Raw genomic sequence first — 27,002 nt, 5'->3', positions numbered from 1 at the left:
CCTTTCTCGGGCATCCCGGCTCCAAGGCTGCTCCCCGGGTTTTCTGCAGCGGGTGGAGGGGCCCGGCCCTCCCTCTGGGCTCGCCGGGGACGTGGCAGACGGAGGCTGCAGGTCAACAACCGGCTAGCCCAGGTAGTGCGACCCTTCCCTCCCCTGCCCCGGGCGCAGCGGCGGAGGCCTGGAAGTTGACGGGAATTCCAGGCTACCGGGAACCCCCCAGGCGCTCCCAGTTAGGGCGCCGGCCTGCCCCGCCCGGAGGAGGGGCCACCTCGCCGCAGCCTCGGTGGCGTGAGCGCAGGGCTGGGGCCTGGGCCCCGCGGGGAGGGAGCGCACCGCCCCTAGCCCGCGAGGCGGGAGCAAGCAGCCCTCCATTGGTCGGGCTGGCGGGCCAATCCCCAAAGGCCGCGGGCGGAGGTGGGGGCAGTGCGTGCGGGACTCCGGAGCCGACCCGAGGCTTTGCGGGACCTAGTCGGATCGAGCCTCTGAGGCACCGCCTGCGCTCGTCCGACGCCCAGTGGAGCGACTTTCGAGCCTCTGGCGCTGCGGCCACTCCTCGGGGCCAGGAGCGGGGAAGCCGAGTGGGAGAATCCCCGAGCCGAGCGCAGCCTCTTCCCACAGCCGATCACCATGACCCACTTCAATAAGGGCCCTTCCTACGGGCTTTCGGCCGAAGTCAAGAATAAGGTGCGCCCGGGCTCGGGTGGGGTCCCTACGACTGGGCGGCGCCGGGCCGCGCCACCTCCCGCGCGCCTCGGTTGCTGGCGTTGCGGAGCGGAGGCGTCGGGGCTGCGGGGAGTGGCTGCGCGTCCGTATCCTGTCCCGGGCTGGAGGCGCCGGCCCTGGGCGCTCTCCTGGCTTTGTTCCCGCGCCGGGGGCCGGACGAGCGGCGGGCGGGGGATTCCCAGCTCCTGGAATCGCGCCGCGCGGGCCTTGGGGCATGGGAGCCGGTCGTGGCTGCAGGACGCGGCCTTCCGGGCAGGGGGCACTCCTGCACGGTCACTGCTCTTAGGTGGGGCCGGTCCGAACGGCTGGGGACCCCGAGAGCAGCGCCGGCCGGGGCTACTGCCGACCCAGCGTCCTCTCCCATCCCGATCCCCGGGTCGAATGCAGCCGCAAGCAAAGTTAGGCGGTTACGTGGCCAACGAGGGGGCCCCCATTGTTCCTTGCCTCTTCCCGGGGCCCGTCTCCTCGACCCCGGGGACCCTTCACAGTTTTCCGGATCTCGGTGCCTTGGGGCGAATTGCTGTTTCTGTGGGAAACCGAGACAAAGCCCGACAGCACCGCTTTGGAGTGATATCAGCTGGAGATTAGAGATTTTTTTTACGAAACCCTGAGAAATTTGTATACATGAGGCTCTAACGGTATCAAGGGTGTCTTCGTGGATTTCTTTTGTTCAGAGTTAATTCGTGGAGGCGTGTTGTAGTTTAGAGTGATCTGGCTTTGGGCGCGCTCAGTTTTGCCATTTTGCCTAGCAGAAGAATGCCTCGGGTTTATCTTGGGACTTTGGGTCTGGGAAAGAGATGAGAGGCGTCCCCCTCCCCAAATCCTCTCCTTCCTTCCTCCCTCCCTACATTCCAAGTCCATGACATCAAGGGTTTCTGGGGGGAGAGACCAGCCAATCGGCGCGGAACTGCGCACAGAACGCTCATTGTCTCCTTTCTGCTGTTCTGGTCAAAGCGCCACAAAGGAAGGCCGCTGTGTTTTAATTCCCATTCGCCTCCCGGGAGCCGCTGCCTGTTGGGATGGCCACGGCACCTAGAGTACCCTGGCATTGTGGGAGCTGTAGCATCCCAGTGTTGGGGGTGGGGGTGGGGGGGTGCTTGGTCTGTAGTGCGCTGTGCAGTGAGGAGGCGCACCCTTGTCAAACCCCAAGGGAGAATTGTGGCTCTTCTCATGCCCTGTTACAGTCTACGCCTCATATATAATTCAGTCCTTAATAAATTCTGAGCAATCTTTGGAATAAGGAGTTGATTTTAGTCCATATCTCTAAAATTGAAATGTTTAGGTCCTTTATTTTGTCTTGTGCCTGGCCCTCACTCGAAGTTTTATGTTGTGTGTTTTTTGTGTGTGTTTTTTTATGGTTGACTACAAACCTCAACCACTGAAAAACTTGCAAAATAGTGTTCTTTTCTTTCCAAGATTTACACATGGAGCTTTAAGAATCTTTTCAGAGGAATCTGCATCCCCACACTGTAGAATGTGATACCCTGGCCTGGCTTGTACACATTAATTTTAATTCACTCTTGTGATTCTTGGCTGGCCTCAGTCTACTCTCTACCTTTTGCATTGTAAATGAGGTGCTGATAACTTTGGCAGTCCTTCAAGTGACTGGCTTCTCTTAGATGTCAATATCCATATTAATTTCTTTTTGTTGACTAATAAAGCAGCTTCTGCCCTTTTCCTACTTATTATTGAGCAGACTGAATGGAGGCATAGATTGAAGCTAGACCACTGTTAGACTTTTTTAAAATAGTAAAACTTCAGTATTCCGAAACATTGGAAAGTTAGCTATAACTTTGGGTTTATCCCTTTAAGCACCAAACCCCTTTTTTAAATAACCCTTTTCATTTACATGGTCCTTTCATACAGTATCCTTTCATAGGAAGTCTTTTGATCTCAACAGCCCTGTGAGGTGAGGAGGACTATCCAATATCATTTACAAATCAGGAAGGGTGTGATTTGCCCAAGATTGTAGAAGAAACTTGGAATATTATAAGAATTTTAATTCTAAGAGTGTGTCTTAGTTTAGTGAAGTACTGAAGGATCACTATTGTCTGCCACCCACACCCATTTTTCTGCCCACCTGTCACCTCTTGTCATCATGATTACTCCTATAGTTCTGTTTTAATCTGTCCTGGGCTTGGGAATCACATCTCCATGCTTGCTGGGCCTTTGTATGAGCTCTTGCATTTCCACTCAGGGCTCAGAACCACCTGATGAGTGAGTATATGGAACAGGATCCTTGCTTGGTTTGGACACCTTTCAAGTCCTTCCTGCTTTTTCTTTATGTATTACATAACAGATTAAGTCACTTAAATGTAAGAATATTTGTTTTTCCTTGAAACCTCATTTGACAGAGTTGAAAAAGCCTAGGTATCCTGAGGAGGCAATGTGGAATGGACCTTGGAGTCAAGCAGACAGGGGTTCTAGTCCCCTCTGCTGCTTACTGCCTTATATGGTGTTGGGCAGGGTATTTCATATCTCTGTTCTAGTTTCCTAATCAGTAAGATGGGGGGGATAATAATTACTACCCCTAAACTCTATGTAGTTGAGATGTGCCTGGCTTATAGTAAGTACTCAATGAACTTATGTTGTAGCTGTTGGTATTTCTTAGACTTGTATATCATTGCCTCTTAAGTAATTGTATTTGTATTAAATAAACTTTTGGTCTTTCATTTCTGATCTGTGAAAGCAGTTCATCAATGAATTGAGAAAGCCTTTGATCTTAGGTACTTTTAGTAAAATTTCAGGGAAACATCTATAAACTTAAGATACTTGTTTGACAAGATGATAATGCTTGGTAGAATATACTTTTTTTTTTTTTAATGGGCAAGGAAGTATTTGAAACCTCCTTAAAAAGTAGAATCCTTCAGCCTGGAATATGAACGACGTCTCTTTCATAACAAAAGGATCAGTAACTTACAATCTACAAAGATCATAGTAGAGAGTCAGGGAAAATACAGAAGCTGGTATAGGTTGTTCGGTGAGGAATGGAAACCTAAAGTAATAAAGTCCAACATGTATATACAGACCCTTGACTGCATCTTGTATGCAGACCCTTGACTGTATTTTGGAGATGAGAATGTAAGGGGAAACATCTCCATGCCTTATAAGCGGTGAGAAAACGAGAGGTCCTGAGGGGAAGCACAGGCTTTCCTGATACTTGGCTCTGAACACAATACTGGAGACGAGGTGGTTTCCTGTAAAGCTGAGCACGCAGTGAAGCATGTCCTGGAGCAGATGCTTCAGGGAGCTTTTCTTGTAGGTCTCTAGGAAACTAGGAGACGTGGGTTGTTAGGGAGCAGTGGGTGGAGCTGAGATGACCTGACCTTGGTATGTTTTCTGGGAGGGAATACTGAGCTTGGAATCGGCATGCACAATCTAACAGTTTTCTGCTCCCGTGGAATGTCTAATTGGAGCAAAGTAGCTCTGAGCTCACAGAATCTGCTTGGTTACAAAATGGTATCACTCAACAACTAAAAACCTTTTTGGGCCCAGTGTCCCATGAGGCCCCGCTGACCTTCCTGCTCAGTTCCATTTAATCAAGCAGTTGCTCCTAGGGTGCCCCCGATCAGAGTAACCCCAGGATGACTGTGGACTCCAGCTGTAAATCGTACTCTAAGGTGGTCTGCCTTGTTTTGCAGCTAGAACACCAGAATCATGGTAAAGATGTATAGATTGGTTTAGCTTATCTTTTTTTTTTCACTTTGCAGTTCAGAAATAGGTTTTTAATTCAAAACTTTTTGTTTATTGTCTTTTTGCACCAGGATCTCGCTCTTTTTCACTGATGAGATACGTAAGATCTATATTTTGGAATAGAACTTGACACATAGTAGATGCTCAATAAATATTTGTGGATTTAATGAATTGATCCATCAGCAATAGATTTTACTATCTTTAGAAATTAACCCTGCTTGAGTAGTCTATGTGAAGGAATTTTGTAGTGCAAGTGAGATGTTTTTGAAGGATGAGGTGATTTTTATAGCTTTTTTTTTCAGCAGTTTCTCTTATTAGTAATATTACATTGAAAAGTTATTACTAACATAATTCTTTCTTTGTTGCTGAGATTCTTTCTTAGACTCCCAAATTAGGGAGGAACAGTAGAGGTCCCCCCTTGACCAAAAAGGATACAGAAGATAAAGAAAATACATTTTACTGAATTGAGAAATACATTTACTGAATTGAGGTGCCATGCTGTTTCTTTAAAATGCTCATATTTATCTACTCTGGAGTGTTAGTAAGTATTATTATCAAGCTCCCTATCCTGTGACCTACAGCTACATACTGTTTGTGGAAATTGTACTATCTGCCTCTATTCATTCTTTTACATTTCAAAAATAATCTTAACAATGAAGCCATTTCTAAGAGTATCATCAACCAGAGGTATATCCTTTTTTCCTCTTATGCCTTTTTCCCTTCCGGATGGAATCATGAGGGTTAATGAGTGTTTTTACTTAACAATGTGTCGTGAAGCACAATTAATATTATCTGTGACATTAACACACACACACACACACACACACACAATTGTATGGTTTTGGCTTTTCAGTCGCCATCACTATATCCCGCAGAGTGAGCATGCTTTATTTCCCTTCTCAGTGTGACTAGGTCGTGGAAGGGAGCTTGTCCTTCAGACTTTTTGGCACGTTTCCTTTTATTCTCGGCATTAGGCTCCTACAACATATATACTATGTGCTCTGGTTCTTTTTAACTCTGAACGCATAGCCATCGTGGACTCTAACTGTTACTCATCTATACTGTGCTCAGATTTTTGAGGATTTCTTGAGCCTGGGGTAGATCAACGTTGTTTGTAGGGCCTGAAATTTATACCATTTTGGGGTCATCATTACAAAAACATACAAAAATGTCTTGCAAATGTTATAAAAACATGACCATGGGAATCACTGTGCACATGAAGATGTTGGGTAGGTCTCCTCCAGGCTCTTCTCAGTGAGAAAGTGGAGCCTCATGGCTAAGAACGTGATCTGCGGGGACGGGGTTGGAATTTTGGTTCTGGCTCTTAATCTAATTTTGGGCAAGTAACCTGTGTATGTCTCATCTGTAAAGTGAGGCGATGGTCATGCCCACCGTTATAGTGTTGTTGGGAGACATAAATAAGACAGACAATCCATGTGAAGTGTTTAAAATAATGCCTGGAACTAAGAATACACACACATTATGTAAAGTTTTATTTGTTGGCTGGTTCTCTGCTGGTTAGGTTAAGTCCTGTGTTCTCCTGAGCTTCCTTTCTCTTCTAGATGTTGAGATTATCTCCAGGAATTGGACATTCATGCATGAATCTGTTCCTATCTGAATGGGGCTTCGGCAGACAAGGCACTGCCCACGCTGTACCTCTCTGTTTCACTTCTGTCAGGGCTGTGATCTGCCCCCAGAGTCCCTGTCCACAGCTCTTCCCCAGCAGCCTGTGATGTTTTCCCTCAGTGAAATCCCAGGGTGTTTAACCCTGTTCTCATTCTGCTCCACACTGCCCTCGGGGCCAGGACTTCTGTGTAGAGCTGAGGCCTTTATTTCTGGTCATGGTATTACTTGGCGTTTTCTTCCTAAAAGATCGATTTCTGTTAAACAAGATACAGCTTTCATTTCTTGGTTTCAGAGAGGGCTCGTATTTCTCCACAGTGACTGATAAACATATTTACCTTCTAGTGCTTAAGCCTTGCTGGTTACTGGAGGCTACTGTGTGAAGCGAGTCGTGAGTTGACAGGACTAATTCCTAGTTTCCCCATGTGGTAGGAAGGGAACTTGGTCAACATTGTCCTTCTGCCCCAGGACCAGGAGCTTCAGGATGTGAGGGGCTGCCTGTTGGGTGGGCGCATCAGCAGGGGAAGGCCAGGCGTTGGGGATATGAGTGTGGGGAACAGGGGAGGTCCTTGGGGCTTAGACGTACTCTTCCGGGTAAGTCAAAACCCAAGTATTGGTGGTTATTTTCCTTTCTTCCTCGTCAGATTTTCCAAGGGATCCTAGATGCTGAGTGGCTAGATGGGGCTGGCTGTGATATCATTGTTGTTTCTTCTCCTCCCCTTCTCAGATGTTTGCATGCTGATCTTTCTTCTTTACCCCAAGCATCTCAGCCTGCTTAGTGCTGCAGAAGGCTCCACAGATGGATAGAGTGTGTGCCTTATGATTGCAGCATTCCCTCCCTCCTTTTGTTTCACGTGGGAGGAAATAGGAGAGGAAATAATCAATACCATGTGTTGTAAGTCTCTTATAATTCAAACATGTGAGTCTACTTTGAATGCAAAAATAGCAACAACAATCATACTTCTAATATAAAGATTATACTTATATTAATCATACTGTGAGCTTGTCAGGCCCTCGGTCCTACTTAGCAACTGAGCTGGGACCCCAGGGCTGCTTTTCAGAGTCCATAGGTGGACAGATCCTTCCCCGATGGGCCCATTCTCTGCTCCAAAGACTAACGTGCATTTGTCTCTGCTTTTTCCGTACCTTTCTTCAAAGACTAGGATGTTGCGTAATTCCCTACCCCTCCACCCCCACCCCAAGGCCACACACACACACACACACACACACACACAGAGGCATGTGCTTTGCCAGCCAGGCTTTCATGTCCCGTTTTCTTCCTCTGGGCTTGATTTTGAAATTTTCTTTTTCTTCTTCAGTGACATCTCCGCCGTTGACACCCTTTCCTGCAGCCTGTCTTATAGCACCTTCTGAAACATGCCTGAGGCAGGCAGCTACGTTTTATAGGGGCGAGTGGAAGACTTAAAGTGTTTTAATTGAGACATCTCTGCCAAGTGTCTTATGAACGTCTGAACCATGCTGGTAGTGCCCTTTGAGGCTGCAGATTCCCGGGGGCTGGTTGGAATCCATACTCTCTCCAACTCCACAGCTTACTCACAGTGCACCAGTGATACAGTGATGGTGGTGGTGGTTGCTTCTGGACTGTCACTTCTCCATGAGTTGAAAGGACTTTGTGTTAAGGCAGAGTCTATGCCACCACCCTGCTCTGTTGTTAGTCCTTTTCCTACTCACAGTTGGAACTCACAGTTCCAAGCATAGTTAGTTACCTGTGCCCTAGACTGTGGTCCTCATAGAGTTTCTCTCAGCTGGGTCAGGAGGGCGGGTGTGGGAGAACGTCCAGTGGTGAGGAACACTTAGGCTCTGAAGCCAGACCTCGCTCCAAATCCCTGCCGAGCCCTTTGGACAAGTCATCTCTTCATGAAGACAGTACATCTACCTCGGGGTGCCATGTTCCTCGCCTCTGAGAACCTCTTCTCTCTTTTATCCTTATTTTGTGAGTGAAATATTTGTTGTGAAGAATGCATACAGTACCAAGACATAAAAGTAAAGAAGCGAAAATATCCTATAACCCTTATCTCAACCACTTACACAACTTGGAACTTCTACATTTTAGAAAATGAATTATAGTCTACTGTATGGATTTCCATTATTCGTTCATTACTGTCCTACTGGTGGATATTTCCTTAAAAAGTACTTGTGTGGAAAAGTGTATAACTTTTGACCTAACATTTACATGTGTTATAGGTATTACCAAATAGCTGTCTAAAAAAACTAGCTTATACTTCCCACCAATGGTACAAAAGAGAAGGAAGATCTCTTGATGTTAGGACAAGACTATATCAGAGCAGCCTTGTCAAAATTCAAGGCAATTGCTTTAGCTCTTTAGTATCAAGTCTTGAGTCACTGACACATGTGACCCTTCCTCTGTCCATCACTCCCACCAGACTCCAGTGGGAGTTGCCAGTGAGATAAGGCTAAGGAATGGGAGGGCATCCCTTTTGCAAATTATTTGATAATATAAATCATTTTTTAAATAGAAAGCTTAAGCGGCATCAAAATGATCTCATCAAAATGGCTATTAAATAGTGTCAAGTAATTGGTTTTTATGATATATTGAATTCAAAAGAGTATTTAGTATCTGGACAAGACTGGCCAGCAAAGCAAGGTTAGAAGGACAAGGACTGACGTTTGTTGAGCTCTTAAGATTTATATCAATTAAGTTATTGATTCTTCCCAACAGCCCTCTAATGTAAGTGCTATTAATGATCTCTGACTTAAAGGAAACTGAGGGATGATAGAGATGGGATTCCATTTCCAGAGCCCCTGCTCCTAAACATTTTAATTTGAAGCCACAACTCAGAAGGATTGCTGCCTTTCAAGGGGAAGTGGAGACGGCAGACCAAAGAGGAAAGCTCTAGGCTGGTATCGTTGAACAAAAAGCCAGAGGAAGAGAGACTGAAGGGGCCCCCAAGAGCGCTGCAGAGAGGACAGCAGGAGGACTGGAAACAGACCACTGCATTTGGCTGTTGAGAAGTCACAGGTGTACTTCGAATGATCATATTCAGAAATTTCCCAGGGGTGGGGGGTAGTAAGAAGGAGCAGTAAGTGAGGAAATGGAGAGGTTCATCATGAAATCAAAGAGAAACAAGACAGTGTTTCAGGCTGGCCACATGTTCGATCAATCCAAGATGCTCTTGTTTCAGACGAGCTGGGGGTGGTTTGTGCCCATCGATGTACCAAATAAAGGGAAGGTCTTGATGTGCATGGTGGGTGGGGGCAAAGTAGCAGGGGGACGAGGGTTCCCAAAGCAAGCTAGAAAGGAAAGGAAGAGGGCCAGGAGAACACAGAACTTGATGGGAAGACATCTCCTGTTCCATTGCGATTGCTGTATTCCTCTTGCCACGGAGCCACTGGTGTCTGATGGTGTAGGCAGCGGGGCTGGAGGAGATGGTCCAGGCCAGGCCTGCGTGGAGCACACGGTTGATGGGCTGCTTCTCTGCTGAGTCCCCTCTGTAGCCTGCGTGCTTCTCTGTCCTCACCCCTTGGCCCTTGATCTAGAAGGGATGCCAAGTTGCGTTTATTTTGCTCCTTGTGCTGGGGTCTTTAACCAGCCCTCATACCCGTCTCCAGGAGACCTGTGTTGGGGTGCAGCACCTGCTGGAGGACGCAGTGCTCTCTCTCCCTCCTTGTCTGTGCTCGGGTTGCATTACAGGCAGGGAAGTGTTTGCTGTCAAGGTGTGGAGGGTGCCATGTGCAGGCTTTTTTATTTCCTGTTTTAGGACATCTGTCAATCTGTAACTTGATTATTTCCTTCTTTGTCTTGATGTACAAGAACCTTTGTATAAAGCATGTCTTTGGTGGTATTTGAGCAGGACTTGGTGGATGCAGGTGTTTGAACCTTACTCCTGACTTCACCTTTTTTCACACTCTCCATTAAAACCGAATAAACCAACCCTGTTTTTACCTAATTAAGGTCTCAAAAAGTGAGTATCATATATCTTTGTATGTATATGAGGTAGAATATAATTTTTTTTGAAAAAGAGCAAATGGGAAATTACATCTTAATTTAATGGAATTTCATACCTAATTTTCACTGGGGAGTAAAAGGCAGCTAGCTGTACCTTGCACAGTGAATATATCTGTAAGACTCCTGTGGAATCTCCCCAGCCAGCATCTGTCCTATGTTTAAAACAATGTGCTCCCACTCTGTGCTTCACTGGTTGTGTAAAGCCACCTCTCAAATGGTAGACTCCACAGTAGTGAGCGGGAAAAGCATTCACGATCTGGATGCAGACCTGGGTCCCCAAGAGGAACTCCCAGTTTACTGAAAGCTGACTGAAATGCTGGGATCTGTTTCTCCTTGGCCTCCTCTCTGCCCTTGTCCCATCAGTAGCTCAGAGGAAGGGAGCGCAGTGTGAGTTGACTCAGTTTTGGGGTAGGTAGCTGGGAGCTCTCAGATGAATGTGGTCAATGGACAGGGTTTCCCAAGTTGATACAGATGAGCTACAATTTATACTTGGGACAGTGCAGGTGGATTTCATGTCATAATGGACTGAGACTCATCCTGTGAGGCGAACTTGCTAAACAGTTGACGAGGAGCGAGTGAGTGCACATTCCAAAGCTACGGAAAAGTTACTACCATGATATCCCTTGTAACTATGGGAAAAGACAAAACCCCTTTTTGCTATTCCTGTGTCCAACTCAAGGTTATTTAGGAGGCACCTAGAGAGCTGCTGAGGAGGTGCAGATGCTTGAACATTTGCAGAGCAGCAAAAACTTGATACCTGCAAATACTGTGATGAGCAAGGTGCAGGCCCTTCAGAATTCTGCAGGTGAGAGCTCTGTTTTCATTTATTTTGCCTGGGGCTTCAGTTAAGATCCTCTTTCAGCAAGCTCTCTACAGTGACATAAAGTCCAAGACCCAGCGGATGCCTCTGGAGTAAGAGCATGTTGTCTAGCCGGCCTTCTTGTGGCCTCCTGCCCAGCTGTGCTTCATCGGCCCTCACGTGCTGGCTTTCCACTCCTCCATTTCTCTCGTCCATCTCCTGAGAATTTACGGGTTTATCTGGGTCTCTCCTTTGACATTCAGAATCAGTCAACTCCCTCGTCTATATGGCTTCATGGAAATAGTTAGATGGTATTTCTCCTGCCCCCAAAGTCCCTTCTAGGTCGTATATGGCCACTACTGGCTAACCGAGTCTCTCCCAGTAGGCTGTCTGATTTTTCTAATCTTTTCCCTACCCAGTTGCTCCTTCTAGAAACTGATTTCAGTGCCCTCTTTCAAAGTGTGGCACCCAGAATTGATCATGGTAATGCCACAGATGCGGTGTAACCTACCAGGGTACAGTGGGATTATTAACTATCTCCTGTATTTGACTACAAAGGCCTAACATTGTTTTGGTCAATGCAGTCACTTGGTCAGGCAGACAAAGCACCTCCCCATCAAAGGAGGATTCTAAGCATTGTTTTGGCAAGTTGATTTTCCCTGTCTGTAGTAGGGGTGATATTTCATTTAAGTAATCCTTTCCTTGGTTACCTCATGAGGCTGTTGCAATCAAACAAATATGACAAGCAATAGTATTTTATAAAGAATTATACACCTGTGCAGACCATGGTAGCATTAGCTCTTTTAGGCGCACTGAGTAAACATTACCATTTAGCTCTAGAACTTTGGGGCAGGATTTTGCATGTATGTTGAATAATTTGTTTATTAAGCTGTTGTCTTTCTGAATCCAAATTTTGTTTCTTTTTAAACTATCTGAATTTTACACTCTATAAGTTTAATAAGTATGCCACGTATTTTCCAAATCGTAAGTTACCCGAACAGAAGAGACCAGATCTAAATCTCAGCCTTCGGTGCATCACCAGGGGCTCCTCCTGCCTTGACGTCGGTCAGCACAGTGGGCATGGTTGTTCCTTCTGACCAGGCCCCACTTCTAGGATTACTCAGCTGGACTTAAGGAGGCCCGTGGACATAAGGGACCTTTATCACGAAGTAAAACAAAACGTCCCTAGCGATCCATCTAAGATTACTAGATGGGTAGATCAAGGAGATGTGATGCCTGTGAAAGTCAACAGCATTCAAATGCAGATGCCTCCCTAACAAGGGAGATCTGTAAATCTGTGTTTTCCTCATCTAGCAATGCTGTCAGTGGATGAAAAATCATTTGAGTACCCACTGTGTGTCAAGTGTGGGCTCTAGGGCACAAAGACCAATGAAGCCTGTCCTGCCCTCAAGAAGACATCAGCAGGTGTTCTTACGTGTGCCCTGCGTGCCTGTGCTGGCTCCTGGTGACGACTGCCCTGCCCCCCAAGTGCCTGCACACCCTCTGAGGCCCTGTTACTACTGTTTGTCAAGATTTCTCACAGTGAGCTGTTGAATATGCACATCTTTGTTAATCATTATTCTGAGTCTAGATGCTTCTGGGAATTCAGTCTCTATCCTTATTCCCTCCTTGTTTAAATTAGAACTTTCAAAATCCACTTTTAACTATGTATATCCTAAATTTTGTTGTCCGAAAGTCATTTTCTAGGTAGAGAAGACAAAATTGACATTCTGTTGGTTCCACATGTTTCTTTCTGTTTGTTAGTTGCACTATTTACTTTAGGCACTGGACCAACTCCTCCTAAGTTATTTTTAAAGCTTTAATTTTTCTGAGTTTCACAGTGTTCGTATATAAGTCATAATGTCTTTGTATTTATTTGAATGTATATATATTTGGAGGGGAAACAATTGTGCTGGTGCCACATGCTGGTACCTTGACCGGAAGATCTGCCTGTACCTCTGAAAGAAGGGCTCCACTTGGGCCTGAAACGCTCTTACCTGGCATACCTGTTTACCTGAGGCACATGTGATTTCTCATAGTTTTAAATGTATCGTGTTGCGGGGTGGGTGGTCAAGAAACTTTTCCTCCCACCTTCTAAGTTCTATCTGGGCTAATAAATTAACATGAGACAGAGTAACAGGAGAAAATGCCCCAAAATAATTACGTATGTACATATGGGGGTTCCATAAGAATATGAGACCTAAGGATGCATTGGGCAGTTGAGACTAATATGCCATATGAAGCTAAGGACAAGGGCAGAAGGCAAAGCAAATGTTTGGTAAATAAAGTTTGCTGGGCGAGCTTTAACAGTGGGACACAGAGAGGACTTTGATAAAATGGGCCTTGCTAGGTTCCTCCCTATCTATCACACTTAGTTCACATTAAACTAGTTATCTAAGATGATAACTCCCCTCCTGGAGAAGGTTCTCTATCTAAATTCTTTTAGGCAGTTAGGGGGACGGTCAAACATTTTTTCCCCTGAATCTTGTTTCTTAAAAATAACCAGCTTAAAATATTACGCCAAAAGGCATATTTTGGGGTGGGAAAGTCTACTTCCCCTCAGTAGTTATTCCCCATCAAATTTTTAGCAAATTTATGCCATAGAGGGAGTCTCAGATTCTATATAATGATCTTGAGGAAGGCATGCAATCTACGATGACATCATTGTCACAAATAGAAAGTGATTGTTTCTAGAATTCCCATCCCCCGACCCCCCGTAAGATACAAACCTGCTTTTAAAAAAGTTTCTTCATCTTTTTCATCAGCAATAATGTGGGGGGGGGATGAGAATTTGGGGTGCAAATACAGTCCAAGTAGAAAGAAGAGCACAGACAGAGGTAGGAACAAGTATGGAGATGAGGTGATGGGAGGGACAGTGGTGATAGACATTGGTGATGGGCAGTAGCTGAGATGAGCCTTTCTGCAGTGGGACTTTCTTTTTAAATGTAGACAATAAGCTAAACTATTACTAGTTTCAATGGGGTTCAGTGACTAGAAAGCTTTGCACCTCTGTACTCAAGCTGATACAGAGTGTATTAATTCTGACATGTGTCAGGTATTTAGACTGGCCCCTTTGCCTATGGCATGGGTTTCATGTCACAGTGACCTTGGAAGGAAGGAGACTGACTACCTGCGAGAAATGGGGTCACCAGGGTTAAGTTACTTAGGTCACAGTTACTTGAGAACACAGTTTTTGGAAGTTATTGAAAGTTTGATTTCAAAGCATGTGATCACTAGTCTGTTGTATTCCCAACGTGAAAACTTAAACACTTGCAAAGGTATTGATGTGCTTGGAGGCTCCACTGTGGGGTCTAATTAAGGTGGGTGAAAAATGCCTGTTCCTTGTCTTGCACGAGCAATCAAAGTGGCAAGTGATAAGAAAAGGAGGGGAAGAGGCGTCTTGATATTTCAGATGGAAATTTCCTATTTTTCGATTTCCTATCTTTCTGTTCTCCCTTTATTTTCAATAGCCTACTTTATTTTTTTGGCAAATATCTTAACACACCTTGTTTAATCTTTGTATCTTTCCACCGGAATGTAAGCTTTCAGGGCAGAGATTTTGCGCTTGAACCCTGCGTGGTACAGAGTAGCCATTGGAAGGACAGAAAGAAGGAGTGATGGGGAAAGCAACTGAAGGAGAAGTCCAGGACACATAGGAACATTTCAGAGAGGGAAGCTGATGTGGAATGTGATTTTACATGGAGCGTTTGGGGTAATACTGGATTGGCCTGCTGGTCAAAACAGGGAGACTGGTGAGAGTTGAGAGTTCAGGTGTGACTGAAATTTGGAGAACACTGTTGTAACCACCAGAGGTGGTAACCTGGAATTGTCTGCTTGCAGGTTTTATCAAGTGTTGTGATGAGAATATATTGTAAGAAGGAATATATGGGAAAGACGTGTCTCCACTGTGTAGTAGATTCTCAAATATCCCTGGGTGTAAGCGGGCCCATGAGACAGTTCTTGGGCACATATATTACCACTCTGCCTCATGCCAGGTACACCCTGTGTTTTCACTAAGTTGCACGTTGGCTGATGCCCCCTGCTTATGCCGAGAAGCCCTGTAAAACAGTGCTGGGGCCGCACTTTGATCAGTTGTTGGGATGGTTTTGGAAGCTTGGTTTCCCTCATTACTCTGTACCCCTTGTAGGGATTGAGAGGGAGACTTCACAGACCTCAGTGCCTGGGAGGGGCTTAGGCCCTGGTACTTGTGTTTTGAAGGGGATTGAATTCTAGTGCTGCTTCAGACATGATTCACTGTTAGCAGGTGGGCACTTACCTCTTAGAGGGGAGCAGGACTGGGGGGAGCGGGGTGAAGAGAGACCTATTCTTTTCACTCTGTCTCAGTGTTTCTCGGCTGTTTTCATCATCATTTTCCCAGAGTCTTTGTAGATGTTTTTCCTAATTACTTCCCAACCTCCATGAAATTAAATGCGAAGGAGTCGAGTTTGTTGGAGAGGGTCACAAATTATTGTCGTATCTAAGGTTGTCCCCTCCTTGGGGGACAGTATCAGCCCCATTGAGAATGCCTGCTCTACATACCATTTACCTTTTTTTTTTTTTTTTAGTAAGTGTTGTTTTAGAAATCCAAAAGAAGGTCACTAGCTAGAGAGGACTGAGCTGCCTTTGAACACGAGGGTGACTCCAGACTGGTGCTCTGAGCTGTTCTGCGGAGAGAACTGTAGGAAGAGCAGAGGGCTGGAGACAGACACCCTGGGCCTGAGCTCAAGGGAAGGAAGACAGGAGCCTCTCAGGGCGCCAGGGGTGGGAGCGGAACAGGAGCACGGAAGGGAGATGGTCAACTGGACTGAAGGCCCCAGAGGCTTTTGTTCATCTTTAGTTTTATTTGCCCCTTTTTATTAATTAAATTTATTGGTTAGTAACATTATGTAAGTTTCTATAATATATCATCTGTGTATTGCATTGTATCCTCACCAACCAAAGTCTAGTCTCCTTCTGTCACCATATATTTGACCCCCTTTACCCTGTTTAGCCTCCCCCCTTCCCCCTCCCCCTCTGGTAACCACCATACTGTTGTGTGTGTCTGAGTTTGTTCGTTTATTGCTTTCTGTGTTATATCCGACATGTGAGTGAAATCATATGGTTCTTGCCCTTTTCCAGCTGACTTATTTCACTTAGAATGATATTCTCAAGATCCAGCCTTGGTTGTTGCAAATGGCAGTATTCTTTGCCTTTGCTTTTTGATTTTATATTTGGCAAGGGGGATGCTGGTGAGCTTTAGTGAGAAGCCTCCAGCAGGTGTTCTCCTCTGTACGGAAGTCTTTTGCAAGTGTGCCTTGATGTGAGAAGGTGGAGAGGCACTGCTTTAGGAAATCTGGGTGTTTAGGAAAGGAGGTACGGGCATTGAGGAAAGGGGCTGCTGTGGACTGGAGAGAACCAGGCAGGAACTCTGAAAGTCGCTGGGGAAGGTCAAATAAATCTTGAAGAAGAGTAAAGAAAATGATGTTTATAAACAGCTTGGAAGAGTGACTTCTAAACAAATTAGAGTAAAATTTCCATGAGGTATTAATGAGGAGATTAATTTAAGATAACTTTCTTGTTGCAAGAAAGAAAATGTCAGCATTTTCTGCTTGATGTTCAGAAATTAAAGCTTTTTAAATGAAAACAGTGAATAAACTTTATGTGTCAAAGCTTACTTTTTATTTTTATATTTAATTGCTCTCAGTCCCTGGATTTTAAGATATGTATATCAAACAGTTAAAAAATAACGTCTGTAGTTAGAGATATTATGTATCAGATTTGCTTGGGTTGTGTTCTGATATATTATACTTTTAAAAGAAACACTTAAGATTTCTGTATCCTGTGGAACCGAGCTAAGAGGCAATTTGGAATTGATTTTTTTTTCCCTAGACAATTTTTTTTTTCATTTTAAACTTTTTTTAAAAAAGAAGTACATATTTGTAAATCTTGAGTTTTAGTTAGCTGGCTTGACTGCAGAAAGCTCACTTATTTAAAAAATATTAGCAGGATTTGGGTAGGAAAACCCTAAGGCAAAACCAACAGTGACATCACGTGGATGCATACCTAGTTTTCATTTTAGTTTACCACTTGGGACCTTAAGCTTTGCATGTATGTGCTTATGAATTTTTTCTGTGCGTGTGCTATTACATTAAGTCTCAGAGACAAAGTCAGCTGTCTAGAGCCCCACCCTGTAAACTAACTAGTCACTGGTAGAGTCATGTTTGAGCCCAGGTTCATCTGACTTCAGTCCTTGATTTTTCTCTCATCACTCCCTTGATGAGAACAGTCAACAGAGAAGATGAAATTTCCTCTCTGGTGTTCCTACTGGGATAGTTCAAGTTTGATCTTTGTGGTTCGGGCATGGTGTTGGGTCTTTCAGACACTTTTTGAACAAAGGAAACATAAATATGCTTTTATAGTTTCTGTTTAAATAATTGGTCTCATTTGGTTAACAATTACCACCACCATCCCACAAAACACCCAAAAGCCCTCCAACATAACTTCTATCTCTACATTGGAAAAAGTGAAGAGATAGAGTTTTATTACAATTTTGCTGATTGACTAAATTGTTTAGACAGCTTAAAATGAGACCTAGTGTACTCATTGAATTCAGCTTTCCTTTTTTTTTTTTACAATATCCACTATATTTATTCCATACTTTGGTTGTCTGACATCTACACACCATTTTTCACATTCATTGATTTAAAAATTCCACTTGCCAATCAACAATGTGTGCTTAATTAAATCCATATTTACCTCCTACCCACAGAGGCTTAATTCTCTGTTCTATTTAGTGCATTGTTGGATGTGTGGATAGTGCTTTTCCCCTGTCGTATAATGACTTTGTCCTCTACTGAGATAAACTCAATGGAAAATGTATTCGTATGAACCTCTGTATAAAGTGGTGTGGATGAAAATAAAAAAAGGAAAAATTTATGCACCTGCTTAGATATACATACATACACAGTTACTGTAAAGATGGGGATGTAAGTATAGGCTATGGTTTTCATGTAGTTATATACCATCTGAGAATGGTTTTCATGAACTACACTCTGATAATCCACTCCATATTTTCTGTGGCTTTAGCCAGTGTATCAGCTGATTCTGTAGGATCTTCACTTAGTAACAAGGAAGACCCAACTTTGATTTCAAAGACTTTGTTGTTTCCATCGGTATTGTTTTTGATGGTCTTCCATAACAGTACTGTTGACATGACAGGAAAAGAAGGCACATCAGCAGTCCCTGGGTATAGTCAGGACTCATATGACGCTATCTTGTAGCTTTAACTTTGTTTTTTCTTAAAATACAGAGCCAATAATCCCAAGTAAAAACCTAACTCATTTATTACCTCTTTACCTAAAACATTTAGATTAATACTCAGCTTCCCACTCAGTGGCCTTATTCATTTTCCGCAAGTGCAAATATTGTTATTTGGAGAATCTAAATTTCTAAACAAAGAACAGTAAACTATTTTTTTAGAAGAAATTGAAAACTATTATTAGAGCATAATTAAATCAGTAACATTTCTCATTGTGTGCTTATTATATGCTCCAATACATACGAGTATGTATGCCTCTCCTTTTTCTCTATTTTTTTAACATTTTAAAAATTAGTTTCAAGTGTACAAAACAACATAATGATTAGACATTTATACCCCTCAGAAAGTGATAACCCCACTAAGTCTGCTACCGATCTGACACTGTACATAGCTATTATAATACCATTGACGTATTCCCTGTGCTGTACTTTACATCCCATGACTAATATTACATATATATAATTATAGTTGACATTCAATATTTTATGTTAGTTTCAGGTGGTTAGGCATTTATATAATTTATGAAGTGACCCCCCTCCCAATAAGTCCAGTACCCATCTGGCACCCTACATAGTCTTTACAACATTAATTATATTCCTCATAATGTATTTCACATCCCTGTAACTATTTTGTAACGACCAATGTATACTTCCTAACCCCTACACCTTTCTCATCCATCCCCCAAATCCCCTCGCATCTAGCAACCATCATTTTTTTCTCTGTATCTATGAGTCTATTATCTGTTGTTTGCTCGTTTATTCTGTTCTTTAGATTCCACCTGTAAGTGAGATCATATCGTATTTGTTTTTCTCAGTCTGACTTATTTCATGTAGCATAATGTCCTCTAGGTCCATCCATGTTGTTGCAGCAGCTTTCCTTTTATATAGATAGTAAATGGATCAGAAGTTAAGATGAATTAACAAATGGCCCATAACAAGATGGGTGGAGCTAGGCTCAGAGCCAAGGCAGACACTCCACACACATACCCTAGCATATCAATTTTGTTTTTAGGTTTATTGAAATGCATCTCTTAGTTGAAAATGCTTCACTTTTGAAAACAATTCAACTTAGAGGTTGCCTTCCATAGTTCATGTTGAGGGAGTACTAATTTCTCCTTTCTCTTTTGCCTGTTTCTTTCTGTCCATTACCCCCCCCCAATTTTTTTTATATAGAATTTCTTCTAGCCATTTATAATAAGACTCAAGTGTGAAAATACAGTCAAGTATTAAATCTTTTTCCACCAACTTATTCCATTTTCTAAAGGTGCCATATGTGAATACATGTGTTTGATATGTTGGGAGATGTATTATCTAAGAATATTTATCACAGGTGTAATAGGAATAGTAGCTCCTTCCTGCTTCCAGAGGCCGGTGTGTCCTTGTGGCAAAACCTTCCAGCACCACTATGTCCTCCATCCCTGTTCCCATGTCCAGATGCCCTTGGAACCCAGGCTGGCAGGAAACCAGAATAGATATGTGATTTTTAGGGGATGGAGATACCAGGGGCAGAAAATCACCAGACATTAGGTACTAGCTTTATTTACATTGTGCCTAAACTTATCTTTTATAAGCTAACCTCCAGGCCAAAATTTGGTCTAGGAAACACTGCACAGTGTTAGTTAATAATATAAGCTCAGTGAATTTCCATTTGCAATCCTGGTTAAGTAAATCTACAATGTAAACGAATTATCCATTCTGTCAAACGGGTAGAGCCATTTCTCTAACTTGGGAGGAAAATGCCATGATGAAGACTGCTGTCTCCCAAAATGACACAGACATTGGTGAGATCACTCTCCCTCCAGGGGGAGAGACTTCCTCTGACTGGTGTAGACTAGAACCTGAAGGACTGCTTCGTGCACGACAAAAATGTCATCATCCCATTTCGTTTCTTTTTAGTAATTAAACTGAATCATGTTTTGTGGAAGTAAACCTTTCTACATTTATTTCCATTTCCAAGAGTGTTGTAACTGCCAAGCTCATTATAATCTCCACTGGCTGCGTGATGTTGGCATTTTCACCTGTGCTAATGAGAAGGAAAATGACACACAAACTGTCCCTTTTCCCAGCTGTGTTCTTCTCCTTAATAACTCTGATGGACCTGCCTCTTTAAGGACCTTAGTACAAGAACAAGCCTAAGAACTTGAATATATGATTTTTAACCATCTTTTGTATAAATTTCATTGCCTTTTTTTAAAAACTGAGGTTTATGGTCTTATGAAGGGATCTTTGAAAACCTGTGGTAGTTTTAGCATGTACAATAATAGTATAGCATCTGTGTCAGTAAGTTGCCTTCATTGTAGAATTTTGTAAGTAAAGAATTAAATTTTCTTTTAGTTTTATTAAATGTTTGGATGTCAGGTACTAAGGGTCCAAAAGTAACTCTGAGTAGTCTAATAGGATATAGATAACATAAACAGAGTTGTAGAATAATTACTAGTGGGGAGGGAAGGAGGGAGGGAGGGAGGGAGGGAGGGAGGGAGGGAGGGAGGGAGGGAGGGAGGGAGGGAAGCTCAATAGAAGGCATAGAAACACCAGAGTTTTCCAGACAACAAAACTGTTGGATTAATAACGCCTTGGCCACTTGCAATACCATATAAAATGGTTGAATGCATCAGAACCCTGTCATCCTCTTTCTTGAAATGTGGTAAATAATGACTTAATCTTTCAGGTTTAATATGGCTGGTGTGGTGCCATAATGTAATATGCTATTAACCCTTTTCACTTCCTGTATCTCCATCCATATTATTTTCTCAGTCCCAGCTTCTCTCCACATGCTGTTCAAATTTTATGTAACACTGACTTAACCAAAAACATTTTTATTAGTTACTGAAGCTTTACTAGTGGGTTAGATTAGCTAATGTATTCCAGTGAGTGTAATTTGCTGCGTGTCACAGCTGTGGTCTTAATGGATCACAGAGCAAGTCGTAAGTCAGGAGTTCCGATGATTTAGTGAAAATTCTCAAAAGTTACTTGTGTTTCAGATCGCTTCCAAATATGATCATCAAGCAGAAGAAGATCTTCGCAATTGGATAGAAGAAGTGACCGGCATGAGCATTGGCACCAACTTTCAGCTGGGCTTAAAAGATGGCATAATCCTCTGCGAGTAAGTTTTGACTCTGATTTGGCCATTTCTGTTCTAGTCCTTTCCATAAGCTGCTGTCTTGCCCTGCTTCACAGTCCAGGGTGTGAAACCTTGATATTCTACAAATGCACATCCTTTACTGATATTAAAGGAACTGACTTTACATACCAATCCTCATTATTGTATGACCAATAAGTACGGTGTTACACTTTTTTTTTCAGACTCATAAACAAGCTACAGCCAGGCTCCGTGAAGAAGGTCAATGAGTCCTCATTAAACTGGCCTCAGGTAACAGCCAAACAAGCAACCTCTTGTTTTAGTTGGTTAATTTTTATACAGCGAAAACTTGACTACCATTTTAAAATAGACAGTTTAGCAGAAATGTGTGCACATGGCTATGTTTTACCATGTTATGTTTAATGTTTCCATAATTACTTAGAATTAGTTCTATGATTATTAGATGTTTAACCTAGAATTTTTCTTACATTTAGTGTGTCTCATCTCAGGGGATTTGACAGCTTGTACAGAGAAATACAATCTAGAACATAAGAAGGACAAAAGAAGGAAAAAGCAAGGAATTTAACATAACTAATGGCTGACTGTAGAACACGGTATTAAGGATAGTCTTAGTTTATGAATATGTATAATTAAAGGAAAATTGCATAATTTAGTCTTGAGTATGTATTTGGAGATAGAATAAGCATTTAGTAACCACAAATTTACTTTTAAGTTAAAAATTAAAACATAATAAATTATTTTTTAATACTAAAATAAAGATTTTTTATTAAGCATTGTGAGTTGCCTTAGAGCAATTCATTCTTGCACAATCCATGAGGTAGGGCAAAACTCCCTTCAATTTACAGTAAGATCCTACTCAAATTTTTCAGGGAGGGATTGGGGAATTATATCTCATTTCTGATTACTAATGTGACACAGAATTCTTAAAAGCATGTAAGGAAGAAGTTGCCTTTGAGGAAATGAAAAAAATTTACTGCTTAAAAATACTATTAAGACCATTATGTGACCCAATATGAAGTACTCTCTTTACTGTTTTCCTTTTCCAGAGTGAGCTGTACTTAGTATGTATGGTCAAGAGTCCTTGCCCGGTACCTTTCTGCCTAGAGTCTTGTATTGAACCGTGAGGACATAGAAGTCTTAGATAATATGAATGTCACTATTTACCTCCAAAAATTATGACTCTTTTTCTTTATAGTTGGAGAACATTGGCAACTTTATTAAAGCTATTCAGGCTTATGGTATGAAGCCACATGACATATTTGAAGCAAATGATCTTTTTGAGAATGGAAACATGACGCAGGTTCAGACTACACTGGTGGCTCTAGCAGGTCTGGTACGTATATGCCTTTAATGGCTCGTTAAAAAATTCCCACCATGTTGATGAATTATCTCTTTGCTCTCCCATGGGAATTCAGACTAGGCAGGGAGGAGCCCATCTCTTTCATAATTATTAGCTTTGTGGAAAGGCTATTGACATCAGCTGCCTCATACAAAAGAGCTTAATTAGCATACTCACATTTTAGAGGTATAGTGTATTACTGAATGGTCTTAAATAAGTTCTTAACCCCTAGTTTGGGTCATATCTAATGAAGTCTTCATCCATGGACTATATCATTTCTTTGTTGTTACTTCTGTAAAATTCTGTTGGCAAAATCTTCATTTAATTGTTTCTTTTCAGTAAGTGTGCATATTTCTGTCTAGGCTAAAACAAAAGGCTTCCACACAACCATTGACATTGGAGTTAAGTATGCAGAAAAACAAACAAGACGTTTTGATGAAGGAAAATTAAAAGCTGGCCAAAGTGTAATTGGTTTGCAGGTAAATAATGTGGTATTGCTTAATCAGTTATTCTATATCATTAATTCTCACCATGCAAAGTGTCTCTTATAAGTAAGGAATAGATAAGACTATAATGTAGGTTTTTGGAGGTAAATACGTGGTGTATACAATGCATGTCCAATTAAAGCTCATGAGCTAATGATGCTTTTAGGAGAAACTTAGGCATGCTATCTGACTTGACAGTTGTTTCTCCAGGGAATGATTTCCCCCCTACTTACATACTTGCTGTGTAAGAAAATGCACTTTATAAATTACTAAATGTTATTGACTAAATGAGGCAGTTTTTACAAAACCTCAATGCCAAAGTCATTTATTTAAACTAAGAAAGCACTATACACACACTATTAGAATTTGTCCATTTAATTTCTCAGAAATACTTAGTTTAGGTATTTTCTTTCCTTTCACATTGTTCCCTGAAAAGTGTCACAAAAACACCATTGCTAAATGCCCAATATGCTATGGGCTTTACTATCTGACACCTGCTTGATACAGTGCCCTTCTGTCTTTGCTGAGTCTGTGTGAGATGGATTTATTTTTATACAGTACAAAATTGTATCAGTTGTAAGAAATTGGAAACTTGAATTTCCAGATAGTAGTCAGTTGGTTAAATTATGATAACTCTGTAAACAAAGAACTAGTAATATAAAAATGATAGACAAGAATTCAAAGATTAAGGAAAATAAATCAGGTAATAAAATTCTATGGTCAGTGTTACCACAATTTTATTTAAAAGATTCATGTGCATTTTTTATGTATATGTATATATTTATATGTAAGTGTATTTATAGATACATACACAGGCACATAAGGTAAAACTAGAAGGATACATACAAATGCTTACAGTGAATATCTGGGTGGTGGGATTATAGTGATTCCCCCTCATTTTTTGCCTATATTTTCTGAATCTTCTCCAATGAACATGTTTTACTTTTAGTAATAAATTTTTCCTGTAATAAATCTTTTTAAGGAAAAAAGACCAACAGTAGAAACATGTCCCCAACCAGTAGGACAAAGTGTACTGACTGGTTGGTTCTGAAGCCATATTACCCTCAGTGAGGAAGGGAAGTTAATTATTGTTCCTCTGAACTTGGTTGAGTTCACATTCTTTGTTCTGTGTCTGACTCTGTCCAGTGACATGAGTTGGAGGAATAAAATGGGATTCTTTTCCCATGAAAATGTGGATGATTTTGATGAAGCTTAAAAAAGCCCCTGTTAAGTTGCCCGAGAAGACATCTAGCATTTGCTACCACATTTTAAGCAAAACATACCTAGAGTAGAAAAGCATGTTGCCTGGCTTCTGTCCTTTTAAGTGGTTGAAGCAGGTACCCCTTCACTTGGTTGTCTGTGCTACAGAGAATAAGAGGGAAGAGTAACAGCGGAAATTAATTATCCATAATTCAGCCACTGTAATAACTTTTTGTGTCTGTCCATCCCTTCCTGTTGTGCATGTTGTTATACTGTTAATTACAAAGTTTTTATATCCATTGAATTGTTTGAAATTCTTTTTAAGATGAGCACCTTGAACTTTGTGCAAGCATGGAGGAGACTTTGTATCTAGTTGACCACAGCTTCAGCACAGGAAGGGACTTAATCGTGCCACTTGCATCTTTTGAGAAGAACAAAGTTTTCTCTGTCTCGTATATCTTGCTAACTTCTGGTAATAGTGCTAATTTTATTTTTTAACTTAAAAGATGGGAACCAACAAATGCGCCAGCCAGGCAGGTATGACAGCCTATGGGACCAGGAGGCATCTTTATGATCCTAAAATGCAAACTGACAAACCTTTTGACCAGACCACGATTAGCCTGCAGATGGGTACCAACAAAGGAGCCAGCCAGGTAAGCAATCCCTTTTTATACTTGCAGCAAAACACACAAAAGGGCTATTTCAGTGAGCACTTATCTTACTCTTATTAAGTTCAAAGTAGGTATATTTTATGTGGTATATTTAGAGTATATTCCTTTAGGAAAGGAGGTTTTGCTGAGAAAGTAAAAGAATGAAAGGACCTTTTCTGTAGCAGCACAAGTACGGTGTGTGTTCATGGCTTTTGTTGGCAGTGAGAACAGCTGGCCTTTCTACCCAACCAGAAGAAAAAAGAAATGTTTGTTACAGTGTTCTTGCTCCAAATCCAAGTAAATTGTTCATTCTAATGCTTCTGATTTTTATTTTTAAAGGAGCTCTTAATTAACTTGGTAGGTAAAATTATTATCTGGTGTCCTACTAAGAAGTGTTTTTAGCTAGCATTCCTATTAAATGTGTGGATGTGAGTACAATAGATGGAAATGCAGGTGGTGAGAATGCCAATATTCGAACACCACACAAGATGGAATTATTTCCTTGTTGACTGACCACCAGCACCTCATAAGGAGGTTCCCAGACCCATTGGTGAACAGATAGGTCTTATATCTAACCAGAGTGTGCTTGTTTTTAATGACCCCAAGAGGAGATTTGGTGTTGTTCACCCTTTATGGGCCACGTCCTGCCACGTGTGGCATTGTATCTCTCATAGCTGCCACTCAAGTTTGCTTTTTTACTGACTTAAATGCGGAAGTGTGTGCCTGACACCAACGGAGAAATGAAGTACGAATTACTGTACTCTGAAAAGGAGGTGAGTGGCTGTTCTGAAGAAATAGCTCTTCTGGGTCTCAGCCTTTTGAAATTGGTAACCCAGCTCCTGTATGTGATCATAATAGACATTCAAATGTAACTTTTAGGTGTGCCAGCATGATGCTTTGTTCTTACATTTTTTATGTTTAATCCTCCACTGAATCCAAGCAGGTGGTATTGCCCCCATTTTACCTATGCAAAACCTAAAACTGAAAGTAACTTGCTTGAGGCACATAGCAGTTCTATAGCAGAGCAAGGATTTGAGGGCAGGGCGACCTAGTTCAAAAGCCAATGAATATTGCTTTGTAAGAGAGATTCACCATCAGGATATTTTGATAAGCTAGCTTTACGCCTGAACCAAAGGAAAGTTACTATATTAGTGCTCACATTCAATGTAATTTCATCATTTATAAAATATTCACAAGAGTAGATTTTAGCTGCTCTTTTAATTTTTATACTCTGATTCTAGGCAGGGATGTTAGCACCCGGTACCAGAAGAGACATCTATGATCAGAAGCTCACCTTACAACCAGTGGACAACTCGACAATTTCTCTACAGATGGGTACCAACAAAGTCGCTTCCCAGAAAGGAATGAGTGTGTATGGGCTCGGGCGGCAAGTATATGATCCCAAATACTGTGCTGCTCCAACAGAACCCGTCATTCACAACGGAAGCCAAGGAACAGGAACAAATGGGTCAGAAATCAGTGATAGCGATTATCAGGCAGAATACCCAGATGAGTACCATGGCGAGTACCAAGATGACTACCCCAGAGATTACCAATATGGTGACCAAGGCATTGATTATTAGATGCACACAGAGGAGCTCAGTATTTAGCCCATTGTTTTTATCCAGTGAGAACCAAGCTAGCCTTGAGTAATTTTTATCTTGTCTTCCTAAAACACTATTATGCTTATTGTACCTAAAACAAATATTGCCTTACATACATTCCTTTTTCCTTTTTCTGCCTCTTCCCTAAATAGTTGCCTTTTAGTGCTGTAATGGTTAATTCCTACAGCATAACCAATAACTCGCATATGAAGTAAAAAGGAATACTGTGAAAGGGGAGTACTCTTGTACAGCCAATTCTTTTATTACAGATCTATGCATTTTTACAATTTCTACTTAAACTGGTGTTTTCAAATAATAGGAAGCTTTTTTTTTTTTTTTTTACAGTTTAGTGTCTGGTTTCTATGTGGAAGACTAAACTCATGCTTATAGCTAAGGTGGTGTTTGCCAGCTAAATTTAAGATGCAGCATTTTAGAGATTTACATATCAATGTTTCTACAGTATTGTTTGCTAATTTTTAAATAAAATCATGATCTGTGTGCA

The 27,002-nt window shown here is 41.9% G+C and overlaps 1 protein-coding gene across 2 annotated transcripts; it reads left to right on the top strand.

Moving 5' to 3' along the window:
* On the top strand, positions 1–27,002 carry CNN3 (calponin 3). Of its 2 annotated transcripts, none has more exons than XM_074318362.1 (7): positions 1–132; positions 21,104–21,225; positions 21,426–21,492; positions 22,418–22,555; positions 22,924–23,040; positions 24,753–24,899; positions 26,138–27,002. In XM_074318362.1, the coding sequence occupies exons 2-7, from the start codon at positions 21,170–21,172 to the stop codon at positions 26,477–26,479; spliced, it is 867 nt and encodes a 288-aa protein (XP_074174463.1). In that variant the 5' UTR covers positions 1–132; positions 21,104–21,169; the 3' UTR covers positions 26,480–27,002. The 2 variants fall into 2 exon arrangements, with proteins under 2 accessions (XP_074174463.1, XP_019572405.1); XM_019716846.2 differs by lacking the exon at positions 1–132 and adding an exon at positions 277–684.

This window comes from Rhinolophus sinicus, linkage group LG14 (genome assembly GCF_036562045.2).
Source record: "Rhinolophus sinicus isolate RSC01 linkage group LG14, ASM3656204v1, whole genome shotgun sequence".
Classification (NCBI taxonomy): domain Eukaryota; kingdom Metazoa; phylum Chordata; class Mammalia; order Chiroptera; family Rhinolophidae; genus Rhinolophus; species Rhinolophus sinicus.
This window is presented reverse-complemented; position numbering and strand designations above follow the sequence as displayed.